This window comes from Agelaius phoeniceus, chromosome 4 (genome assembly GCF_051311805.1).
Source record: "Agelaius phoeniceus isolate bAgePho1 chromosome 4, bAgePho1.hap1, whole genome shotgun sequence".
Taxonomy (NCBI): domain Eukaryota; kingdom Metazoa; phylum Chordata; class Aves; order Passeriformes; family Icteridae; genus Agelaius; species Agelaius phoeniceus.
The window spans coordinates 52,772,093-52,785,589 of record NC_135268.1 but is presented as its reverse complement, the minus strand read 5'-3'; the positions used below and the strand labels follow the sequence as shown (position 1 = coordinate 52,785,589).

The window sequence follows — 13,497 nt, the reverse complement described above, 5'->3', positions numbered from 1 at the left end:
CACAAAGGAATGCAAATAGCAGCAGATCTCTCCGTTACTACATTTTATAAACTGACCCTAGCCTAATCTTTAAGTGTTCCTTAGAACAGTGATTCACACAATCCTTATGACCCATTCCCTCTCCTGATCTCAACACGTACCCAGTGAGGTGATGGGAGTTCATATATCAAGCTTTTAATGAAGTAGGCCATTTCTCTCCATTCATGATCTGCTATCACACATTTATTGACAGTGAAACCCAACCATAAAAGTCATGAACAGCACACTTGTTCAGGTTCGTTCACATTTGTGAAATATACTTTTACAGGAATAAAGCATGGAGGAAGAAGGCCATTACTTTCAGAAGAATAAGCACAATAGCATAAATTTTACTTCTTCAAATCAAGACGAGATATATAGAATGGAAAGATTAACATTTCCATGTATGAGGAAGAGAGGAAAAGATAGATATAATTGAATGAGTCATTAGATAAAATAAGATGAAGATTAAACCAGCCATCATGTGTTACCATCACACATTATACAGTGACAGCACACGGGATTTCAACTGCTTGAAAACAGAATATAATTTTGGAACTCCCACCAAACTTCTACTTCTAGCAAAGCAGATAATACATACTACACAGGAGACTTAAAGCCAGGTGTTATGTAGGAAAAAAAAATAGACTGGGGTAATGTTTAAACTGTATATTTTCACTATATACTTGATCAGTATTTTAAGTGTTAGCTCCCTTTTATAGGCCACATACCCTCCAAATTATTCAGTTGCTTGAGTATGTCATTCAAATGAGTATGTCACCTGGGATGGGGCAACCCTGGATGCACAGACAGACTGGAGAATGGGACATTGGAAAGCAGTGCCATGGAAAGGGACCTGAGTGTCCTGGTCAACAGAAAGGTGAATGTGAGTCAGCAGCCAGGTGGGCCAACCCTATCCTGGGGTGCATGAGGCACAGCAGCACCAGCTGGGCAAGGGAGGGGACTGTCCTGGTCTGCTCTGTGCTGGGGCAGCCTCACCTCAAGTGCTGGGGGCAGTTTTGGGCACCACAATATAAGAAGGCTATAAAGGGAGTGTCTAAAGGAGGGCAACAAAGATGGTGAAGGGCCCTGAGGGGAAGCCCTCAAGTATAAAGAGTGGCTGAGGTCACTTGGTCTGTTCAGCCTGAAGGAGACTGAGGGGAGACCTTATCGCAGTCAAAAGCTTCCCTGTGAGGGGAAGCAGAGGGACAGACACTGATCTCTCCTCTGTGGTGACCAGGGTAAGGATAACAGAATGATCTGAAGTTTTATAAGGGAAGCTCAGGTTGGATATCAGGAAAGCTTCCCCCAGAGGATGGTTGGGCAATGGAAAAGGCTCTGCAGGGAAGTGGTCACAGCATCAGCCTGAGAGTTCAAGAAGAGTTTGGACAACGCTCTCAGGCACAGGTGTTATTCATGGGGCTGTCCTGTGTAAGGCAAGGAGCTGGACTTTGATGATCCTTCTGGGTTCCTTCCAACTCAGAATATTCTGATTCTGTAAAATTAGCTTTGTAATTTGGAGGCATCAAATTAGATAATAGAAATTTCTATTAGCATACCATAGTTATATAAATATATTCCCACAGTATGACCTAGATAAGAGCAGTTTCAAGCTTCACAGCAGAAGTTCACAAAGTGTGAACTGACTGCAGAATTTCTGTACACTTTTATATTTCAATGGGAGAGCTTATAGTTTGTAGAAACAAACATCCATAATCTCTGTGTTTCCATAGGGAGTCACCACAACCGTCCGTAAATCTGTAATTTTTATGAAGTAGCAGTAATTCAGTTGTTCTGGGACACTTTGCTCCACTGAAAACAATTGCCATTCTCATAGTTCCATGTAAAATAACTTAATTTAAAAAAAATTACATACCACTGTAGAGATTCACCATGTCTGCTGTTAGAAATTTCTTTATTATTAGACATGCAGTGCCAGGGTCTGGTAGTGAACTCCAGTGAAGTACTTGTTCTAGTACATTCTCTGTATAATGCAGAGGACGTTCTGAAAAATGCCAAAGAAACAAAACACAAAAAACTAGAATTAAAATAAAAGAGAAAACCCAACAATATTGGAGGCCGTCACAAGTTACATTTGTCTGTAAACAACAAGGTCTCATTGACTTTGAACTATAGAAGAAAAATACTGCTTTCAAAAATAAGACAATTAGGCACTTTACTGACAATACCTTTACTGGCAGTGTTTGCAGAGGTAATGAATATAAAACTAAACAAACAGTAGCCAAATGTTCAGTGACTCTTTTGTAATGTTAAATTTTTAATGTAAAGACACTAAAGCACCGCTTAAAAACGAAATACAAAAGTTAGGACCAATTACAGGACATGCCTAAATATGATCAAACAGAACTGAGACCTTCAGCTATACTGTGCCTTATTGGCCTATGCTCAGTATGAAAATGAAACATCATAACTACCAATTCTCTTCATTCAAAGAAACAAAGAATTTGGAGTGAGCACAGTGAAAAAAAATGCCTCCAACTGGTATGGATTATACTGTCTGTTATTGATCAAAACAGACTGAAACAGACTCCTGGTTTCATTAGATTCTTTTTACTAGAGGGGAAAAGCATGTGGTCTTACTAGATCTTCTCCCTGTTGCAGTGGCTAGGGGATATCCAAACTTGCACCTGTGTATTTCCATCCTGTACAAAAAGTAAAGCAAGATTAAACTACCACTGAAGGCATGACTAGACTGTATGTGTGAACTGCAAAACTTCAGATGCTCAAACACACATTTTTGATAGGCATCATCCATCCTAGAAGAGAAACTCTGAGACCTAGCACAGAATTGAAAAACTGCAGTGATAAGAAAGCCCAGCCAGTACTCCATACAAACCCCAGTTCATCTACCAAATGAAGGCAGAAAAGGTCTTGCAAATTGTCCCTAAATCTGCATTACTAGATCCAGCAGAAATCTGAGTGTCACATGAACAGCACAGCCTGATGCAATACTGATGTGAGTGGGAGAAGACACACTCACATCCCTGAAGGCTCTGCTCAGCAGCAAGCACCTGCTGTAATTCATGAATCCACAAAAGCCTTAACAATGGCTTTGTGGGTTCAAATGTCATTTTATCTCCAAAGAGAGATAAAATGATCTGTGTTCCCATTTGCATACCAATTTATCTGGGTCAGGTCTTGAGAAGAGATGGGTATGGCTCCTGAAAAGTCGCACCCCTATGACACTGTCATGTTGGGTCACACAGTCTAGCCATGTCCCTTGAGTACGGAAGGGCAAAGTATGCAGCCATAATCTCATTTTTCATTCCTGCTATGGTAGATGAATATGAAATGTCAACAGCTGCTTTGGGACTCTCCAGCACTACAGTCTAGCAGAAGGCATTTTCTAGAACACCTGAACACTAGAGCCTCAGAAAGCAGCAGCCACAAATAACACACTTTCATGACAGAAAAAACCACTGCTGTTTTGGGATGCAAAATTACCTACGCTACCTGTAAAGCTGTGATACCACCCATACAAATATTTCATTATTCAGATATGACACCAAAGCAGCCTAACAAGAATACCATTTTGTAGATAGCAGCTCAACCCCTACTTTATTATCACTACTTCTTCTGGCCCTTTTGCTTTAAATGGTCAAACTTCTGAATTTTTGGGAAAATTTGGGCTCTAACATGATAAAGCTTCAACACTTGATGCCTTTGTAGAAGAGAAAAATCCACTTTAAGAAGTTTATGAATCAGAGGCAAGAGACTGGCAAATCACCACATCTTCCTAGAACACCAGCACTCTCACAGTAAACACCTACTGTTTTATTTATTTAAGACCATCTGTCATCATGGATTACATGGTACATAAATCATCATGCTGAAAACCATTAACTATTTTACTGGTAACACACCTCATTTACAAATTATCCATCAATCACTTATTATTAAAAAAAATTATATACACCCTGTTTTGTAAAATCATATGGTAATAAATATTTTGCATTAGGCTTGATAAAATCATCAATTATTGCAATTTTTCTATATGCAAATAATTTAGCTGATTTTTAATACTGCAATTCTAGTATTTTGAACAGCAAGCAGTCAACACATACATTCAATTACCCTTTCTTTCACTTAGGTCATCATATGCTAGTAAATGTTCTAAACCAGTCCTTTTCACTTTAAACAACATTAACTATTACTAGAAACTGACTTTCTATAAAATATGATTCTCATTTTCTTGCTTTCTCAGGGGTTGTTTTCCTGACAGTATATATTAAAAAACAAAATAAAAACTTAAAAAATAAAAAAAATTCAGGGTTCATACCACCATGCACTGAACAGGTAGCAGACCGCACCAGGAAAAAATGCAGATGCAGAAAATTAATTTTTATCAGAAAGACACCATGATTACTGATGTATATTTGAAAGAAATATGCAAACTTTTTTCTGTCATTCATTATGTGTCACTATCTGAACTAATTTGTAAATGCCTCATGGTGTTTGTCAAATGACACTAGTAGAATCAACCTGCAGGAGCAAAGACTCAAGTAGTGTTTTAGTTCTTCGGTGTCTCATTCGGACCAAATATTTTCTAGAAGTAATTTTCTCTGTGCTCTCGCCCTCTGCAAACCTGTTAGATTCAGCCATAGGATCACAGGAGTCTACCTGAGTGTCTCTTTACTACAGAATTATTTTTATTTTGAAACAGTAGTTCAGTTTTTTTTGATGCACTGATTCTTCCAGAAAGGGATCCAAGAAGAACATATTTCATCAACACAGTCTCTACTGACAGGAGTCACGTGATGAATTAGGACTTAATTTAGTTTGCTTTTTGGTTGGTTGTTTTGGATTTAAAACACTGGTGTGCCATTTCATTTTGTGTAGGAAACTCTTCTTTTAGTAGGATATACTCTAATGTCCTGCCCATACTTATTGTGTTATGTAGGGCCTCTAGTGTCTCACTCTTAGCTTAGTTTTGTTTGTCTTCCATAGTCATTAGTTCAGACAACATTTCCATACCCCAATAAAACATTAGTTGTTGCACCTAAATGCATGAAGAAGCTGTTGTGGGGTCTGTTTATTTACATTAATGTTCTCTTGGCCATATCTAGTTTGGTTTTCATGTTCCTGTGTCAATATATCTAGTTTAAGAAAACAAAATTCAAATTTTTTTTTGTTTTTCAGTCTAAAGAAATATGATTTGTACTGCACTTGCAGGAATTATCAGGACTCTTCTAAAGATAAGAGATACTAGCATTCTTTGTCAGTTGTCACCCACATCTATGAATCTGGAAACAAACTCTGTATTACACCTCTGTACAGCATCACCAGCAGACTGTAAGATATGAAGAAGGCTCAGGATAATTGATTTTCAGTTGAAAGGGCGAAAAACTTCCATCCTAGTTTTTATACTGCCAGGGTCAAGACTGAGGACATCAGTAATATTAGTAAAACTGAAAGAATTATTGTAAGCACATCTGAAAATCAAATACAACAAAACTAACAAAAAACATTAGAACAATATTTAGTAATATTATTTTGTCCACTTTCTTATTTTTTTTCCTTGACTTGGAAACAGGTATCTTCACTATAGAAATAAACAAGTTCACAGTCCTCCTCTGTAACATGGAAATTGTTAAGACCAGAAACTTACTAGGAAATGCAAATAGATGTTGCATATTTCTGTCTTCACGTATTCTTCAAAAATTCCCTAAAATTACCTTAGGGAATATTCATCAAAATATATTTTAATTAACAAAATCCCTACTACTTTACATTATTTTAGTTATCTCTAACAAGAAAATTCTCCAGCATTTTAAACATGCTCCAGCACGTATAAAGTATTCCCAATGTTAAAGCCTCTTTACCATTCATGAATATGGTGGCCATGTGACATTTGCTTTTGTTGGCAACAGAACCATATTTCAAACAAATTTTTCAAGATTCTGCTACATACACCATAATGCCACTTGCCAAAAACACACTTTGAAGTGTGTAAAGAGTTATATACTTTATACCTCCTTTTTTCACCTATGTACATTAAACATTTGAATTAGCAAAATAGAAAAGATCCTTTCTCCTAAGTATGACATGTATTTTCTCATTTAATTTTATGGAAAGCATTATTGCCTATAAAATCAAGTGCTGACATTCTTAAGAAAATAGGGTTTTCCTCTATGACTTACTGGTAAGACCTACTTTTGTGTAGCTGATGATTAATGAACTGCAAAGCACTGTAATATAAAGAACACCTTCTCAGCCCTCAATTTATAAGTAGTTTAAAACAATTCATCACATCATTTCTGGCAAAGTGAAGAAAGAAATCGTGCAGATCCCACAACAACCATTGGCATGAAGGCTATTTTTTGTTTGTTTCCATGAAGTCTTTAACTAAACTTTTGATGATATTAAGTACTGAAAAACTAAAATAATAAAAGCTGATTGACACACATACATTTAAGTGTCACTAACCTAATTCTCCATTTTCAAGTACTTCAAAAGCAGCCCAGATATCATCTTTGCTGGGAATAATGTTTTTGATTCCTAAAACATCATTAGTTAATTCCTCTGCTTCCATCAAAGGTGATACCTGTAATACAAATTGAGTCAGTTTATAATACATTTCAATTACTGATTTCTGATACATTTTTTCAAAGTCTTCCTCCCTGCAATTTCCCTAAGGAAAAAAAAAAAAGGGAAAAAAAAACCCAAACATTGAGCTGGAAACCCATAAAATATCCATCAGATTCCAGCAGGCTTTCCTTAGTCTTTTCCATGAGATTGAAGTTATATTTTAAGATGACTATTAACTTGGTAGCTTTTAATTCATTTTCTCTACCCCAAAAAATGTGGGGAAAAAAAAAAAAGCTTTCATATATCTTCCTGGGTGTGGGAAGATAAGTATTAGAGAAGCACCATTTTTTTATCTTAGCGATGCATATTCCTATTTTTATTCCTATTTTAAAAAGCATTTTTTATGTGTACATGTCCATCTATGTATATCACATACCCCATATATGTATAAACAAAAGTGTTTGAGAGTCATATGCTGAGAAGAACAAAAAGGAAACAAAACCAGAGAGGTGTAATAAAAAAATAACAGAACACCACTACATGGAGACGCAGGTGTTTAAATACACTATTAAATAGAAAGCTCAAAAATCTCTATTATAGTTAGTAACAAGCTTTGGTTTCTTAACACTCAAAGAAAGAAGAAAGCCACAGACATAAAGAAAGGAGGAATGTCACTTTAATGGTCGTAACTACTAAATAGAACCAACATTTATTGTATAAAATTGTGTATTTGTTAATGCTCTCATGTGTTGCACAGGTAGAGCTGGGAGAATTTACACTGTTGCATACTACAACAAAACCAAAGCAGGACATCTCCACTTTAAAATTGTATCATTTTTCTTAAAATTTTTCTCAAAGATGCAAAAGTGCATAATAATCAGTTTTTACATAATTTAGGCCACACAGCAAATTTTAAAGCAAAATATTTAAAAGAATAGTGATAAACATAAACTCAAACTTTCATTGTGTACTTATATAAAAACATGTATTAAAATAAATGTGATATACTTCAAGAAAAAGTGCTTCATAAAAATCACTGTATCATTTTTATACACTAACCCTGATTATAATACTGCAGTCTGGCTCCTTTCTTTCCACATAAACTTCAATAAGCAAATCTCCAGCCTGGGAAACCTAAGAAGAAAGGATTAAAAAATTTGATTGTTAAAAATAAACATTTTAAGCAAGGAGAATACAATTATTTAACTAGTGTAAGGAAAAAAATACCAATTCACAGATTCAGGAGAAAAATCCAAACCCTGAATAAATCCAACCAAATCATACCAAACAAAATTAACATTAATTTACAAATATACATCAAAGTGCAGAAGAATTAAGGGCAACATGGCATAAGTGGAAATTTTAAATTTCCATTTAAGACTACAAAGTCTAAGACATGAGTGTTTCTCAGTATCTTAAACTGCCAGACCCATAACTCTGATTTGGAGGTTAGTCAGGTTCACTTCAGAATCAAAGCAGATTAATAGAATTTAAAACAATGAAAAAGGACTGTAACCCCAAAATGACTTAGTTAAAAGTGAGATGAAAAATTACAAATAATAGACTATTTCAGCCACGCAGCCATGTGTACATATCAAAAAAAAAAAATTCATTACTACAAATAGTGTATTTATGATTCTTAATCACAATGAAAACTTGTCATTACCTAATTAAAGAAGGAATTAAAACAAATGCTCTTGATATCAACCTCTGTTAAATATAGCTCTTCAAATTTGTTGGAGAAAAGGTTAGACTTTGCACACAACGCTAATGTGGAATAATCAGATAAAGCAAATTTATGACATATATAAATTTCATGTGCTCAAGACTAACAAATGCTATTTAAAAATGTCTAACAACAAAAAGCTCTGAAAGAAATTAGAAAGCAGTAAATCCAACATTTTATGATCATGACGAAAAGTATGATTTATGAGAAGGGATGTAGTATTTTCCATTGTAACTAGGTTTGCTCATCTATGGCAATAAAATTACTTTAATGGATGAGAAATTACTTTATTTTTCTGAAGTTAAAAATGTCTCACATTTTGCCTGCTCTAATTCCCTTTTAGTATAGTCATAGGAACCTTCAAAAGATTGCAATTCATCTCAGTCCAGTACCAAAAAATATTTCCTAAAAAATAAGTGATGATCAGAACACAGGAAGAAAAATTAAGGCAGAAACAGGGACTACCAGAAGGTGTACCATTCTATTAATAGGCAAATATAAATAATTAATAATCAAATAACACTAAGATAAAAATTTGTGTCTTTATTTTTGAGAATGTTATTGATAGTGATCCTACTTATTTATATACTACTACAAACAGAGGAAAAGGTTAAGAAAAATATATAAAAACATAAATATATTCACATATATATACATATAAACAGTTGAGCTTTGGGATACATTTTGACCAATTTACAGAAGCTAAGATTACATTTCTAGAGAAAAATAACTGGCAGTGCTGAATTTTAAAGAACATTCACATTCTGAAAACCAGCAACTTTTAAGTTAGTTTAGTCTTTGAGAATAGAAAACTAATGGAAACATTTGTGAGGAAAAGCATTACAAAGCTACTTTGAAGAAAGCGGCTTAATTATAGTGGCACAGACTCAAAAAGGCTCATTTAGTTATAAAATTTGCTTTTCAGATGATATTACAGAAAAAGGTTGGAAATAAGAATGAAGCTGACACATGATTTCCACTGGGCTCACATAAACAACCGTATGGGGAGAAAATGTGATGTAAATTACTGCAACAGCTGGCATAAGTATATGGTGGACAGAAAATGAAAAGCGACTAATGAAGTGCCACCTGGAACAGAACTTCAGTGACATTTCAGACATGTGAACTTTGAGGAATTCAGCAGAAATTCAGTTCTGTTGTTCTCTGAACATTCTGCATAACCAGAGATAGTAGTACTGTGGCAACCTGTATATTCCAAAGTATTAAGTATTTACATCACTGATTTTCCCACTTATATGCACACATTTTGATGCAATGATGTCAGACTCAGTCATTAAATGTAAAGGATTCTTACAATTCTTAATTGTAGCTGCTTGAGGACTAAGTTTCCAATTACCCATGACACTTACATGATTACAGTGCTGTTGTTACATCACTCAATTGCACCACATCAATACTTTTAACGCTAACTGGAAGCCTGTGGCAAACTGCTGTGGAGAACTGATGAAGAGAGCAAGAAGGTGAGCTGAGCCACTTTATCTCACATCTGGTTCAAGCATGACTTAGCAACTGTGCAGTGCCTGGGGTGATGCTGTCTCAGGGATGAACAGAAGAGCAGCCACACCTATGTAGAGATGTTAAGGCCTCACTCCCCTTTATCCATGCCTAACTGGACACTTACCTGAGTGTCTTTCCATTTTGTTATAAAACTGTTCTCTATGTCCATTTGTTTGACTTGGTCTTCATTTATCTGTATAAATAAATAATTTTGGAGTGATCAATAATAGTTATGGTAACAATTGCCAATACCGACAATCATGTTCTCAAAGAATCAGGTATGCAAAATATTCTATCAGTCAGAAACAGCTCTTCATTGATGGGACTCATTATGATAAACTTCATAGAATATATATTGAAACAGAGAGGAATCAATGAAAAACTGCAGAAAAATGTTACAGTGGCAGAGTCAACTCCAAATTGAAATGGCTAATATAAATTGCTGCTAGTAGTAGCTTTTCTAACCAATTGGATTGAACATTATTTCTGGGTCTAAGGAACAAAACATAATCATAGCTCAGAGATTAAGAACACAAAATCCTTCCATGCTTCAGTTCTGATCAGGCCTGTAAAATTGGATTAGAAGCAGTATTTTTAATAGTCATAATAAAAAAAAATCCTAAATTTAGTAAGCCTTTGCCAGCAAGGAGAATGAGCATCATTTTGGAAAACAGTAGCTCACAGCATCCCATAAACAGTCATTCCTACACAGGCTAAACTAACTGGGAAATAAAATTTAAAGCAGGACAAGAAAAACATCCACTGAATTAGAGTTCAAAAACCCTGTAAATCCTCAGATCGTTGAACTAGCAGGAAGACCATTTTAAAGCAGATTTTTATATTTTTGAATCTCTAACATCTGAGCAGTTAGGATACATATAAAGATACGTACATGAAAAAGTTGCACATAATTTTTAATTAGATCTTCAATTACATTGACTTCTTCACTGGTTTGGCCTTTAGTTTGAAATAAGCATGAGGAAAAGACCACAGCTAAATTCTGAGGGTTCATTTGGTTAATTTCAGAACACTTCTGCACCCTGTTGAAGGAAAAATAAACATATCTAGATAGTTTCATTGTTCCTTTGATTGCCTGAGGCTCCTTTACAGAATATGGAGAGCACTTAAAAAAAAGGTAACTACATTAAATGCAATGAAAACATGTACTATTATTTATTTAATATTTTTTATACTCTTTATTTCTCATTACAGAAATGAAAAATTTCTAACTGCATTTCAAGTGATATCAAAACTACTTAGAATAGAAAACAATAAAATCAGAATAGAATACCTGAGTTAGAGGGGACCTATAGTGATCATCTAGTCCTCCAACTGCTGGATTGCCTAAGGGCTGGCCAAAAGCCAATGCATGTTGCTACGGGCACTGTCCAACTGCACTGACAGGCTTGGGTCATCCACCCTCTCTAAAAAGCCTGTTACAATATCTGACCACCCTTTTAGTAAGAAATCCTTCCTAATGACAAGTTGGTACTTCTCTGGATGCAGTTTTGAACCATTTCCATGATTCACCCTACCACCAGATACCAGGGAGAAGAGACCAGCATCTCCTTCTCCCCTTCCCCTCCTCAGGAAGCTGCAGAGAGCAATAAGGTCACCCCTCAGCCTCCTCTTCTGTGAAGCAGAAAAGCCCAGAGTCCTCAGCCACTCCCCACAGGTGATTCCTTCCAGCCCTCTGACAGCATTGCTGCCTTCCTCTGGATGCATTCAAACACCTTAACATCCTTTAACTGCAGACCCCAGAACTGCTCACAGTGCTCCAGGTGAGGCCAGATCAATGCCAAACACAGTTTCACTGTATTATGAAATATAAGTATATCCCACGAACTTGAGATCAAAGATCAAACAAAATGTGGAAAGAAATTAGGTCCTTCTTAGCTCCTATCCCTATGGTAAAGTTTTCATATCAGTTATGTTGTTTACATAACATGTCCTTTTTTAGAGGCAAACATTTTAAACTACTACAGAATTTTGGCCATTAAATGCACAAATTCATACTACTTTCAGAACAGATGTAACATCAAATTAGTATCTCTAACTGGACATGCTTAGAAACTTCTTAAACACAATATGTAGCAGAGTCTTTATCCAAATAATGGCACCAATCAATTTCATAATCACATAAATACTTTTACATTACATTGGCTATATACTTCGTTATGTGCCATAATTTCTGAACACAACATTCTGTAAAGAGAAGTTTCTATGTATTCTAGACGCACTGCAATTCACCAAAAATATAATTTGACTTGTTCAATAGATGATATCACATAGACCAGTACTATTTAACCTTGACACCACAGAATCATTCTCTCAAATATTTTTTACAAATTTTCTGCCCCTTATTTGAGCTAGGAATAAGTCATGACCTTTGGTGCTTAAACAAGTTTGTATTTTGGATATTCTCTACTGCTACCTCAGTTGTAAAATGAAGCACTGATGAAAAACAGGAAGGGTAGGTAATTCTCAAAGCTATTATGTGCAAAACAGATTGTGGAGAAGGACATTTTCACTGAAAAAAAATATTTAATTTCAAGAACCATTTGCAACAATTCTCTGGAAGACTAGTAGACTGGAGTAAAATGAAATTGCATAAAGAAGCTACATCAAAAATTACCCTACTTGGACACATACACTAGCAGCCCTCTCTCCCTGTAAGGCTGCTCCAATCCATTGATTTTTATAGATACCTACAGCTAAAAATACAACCAAAGAAAAAACACGTTATCAATTAAAGGAATTCAAATGCAATTAATTGCTGCAACTAGATAAGCGTTTGTGATTACTGGTGAATGAAACAAGCCACACTGCATATATTGTAGAGTTATACTGAGAACACATTATAATAATTTCTCTGCTACAATGCTTAATTTGCAATAACCTGTAAAGATGTTCAATTAAAGCAGCCAAAGTTGCTCTATTGACTGGTGGAAGACTCTGAATAAAAGCTCTGTACTTCCTCACACGTTCCTTTTCATTCTGCGTATCTGCCAGAAAACAATAATCATTGAGCATTAATAACAATGCACACTAGAAAGCAACAGCAGTTCTCATTAACTATATCAGCGGCATCTAGTCTTTTAAAATTACTATTTACCAAATCAACCCCTTCTTCATAAAGGCAATGCTGAAAATATACTATTAAAAAAGTCTACTATTGTACACCAGTTCAGGGAAACAACAATAAAGATGGACAGTTCTATATTCAAGCATCATTTGCCACAGTTTAAGACTAAAGGCCAGAACAGCAATTGCATTTTCTCTCAAAGTATATTTAATCTGTAGTTTGTGCACATACATGTGTGAGGGAACTCCATATTCACAAGTGCAAATGTACTTCTAAGAGTTCCCAACAATGAGAAAGGAAAAGACCTTTTCCTATTTTAAATATTTACTGGAAAAGTGTTTGAGGGCACAAAGTAGTTTAAGGATCTAAGCATATATAAGCCTGATTAGAGGAGAACAAGGGGAAAGGGCTGGTAAATAAGTTACATATAGCTGAACAATGGCAAGGCCAATGGCAGGAATTCTAGTTTTAGGAATGACAGTATCTGAAACACAACCACAGCTTTCTACCTTACGTCTGCCTCCCTGTGCTGCCCCCTTATGCTCAGGGCATATACAAAGTTAATGTAGAGTGCATTTAATTAGTTAGCTTTTCCCTCTCA

The 13,497-nt window shown here is 35.4% G+C and overlaps 1 protein-coding gene across 1 annotated transcript in view; it reads right to left on the bottom strand.

Moving 5' to 3' along the window:
* ARAP2 (ArfGAP with RhoGAP domain, ankyrin repeat and PH domain 2) overlaps positions 1 to 13,497 on the bottom strand; it is a 271,367-nt gene that overhangs the window by 21,974 nt on the left and 235,896 nt on the right. The window contains exons 42-47 of the mRNA XM_077177631.1: positions 12,711 to 12,816; positions 10,704 to 10,851; positions 9,936 to 10,004; positions 7,627 to 7,701; positions 6,466 to 6,583; positions 1,895 to 2,023 (exon numbers count right to left, since the gene is read on the bottom strand). Of these exons, the coding sequence (XP_077033746.1) occupies positions 1,895 to 2,023; positions 6,466 to 6,583; positions 7,627 to 7,701; positions 9,936 to 10,004; positions 10,704 to 10,851; positions 12,711 to 12,816 (645 nt within the window). The remainder of the gene's footprint in view (positions 1 to 1,894; positions 2,024 to 6,465; positions 6,584 to 7,626; positions 7,702 to 9,935; positions 10,005 to 10,703; positions 10,852 to 12,710; positions 12,817 to 13,497) is intronic.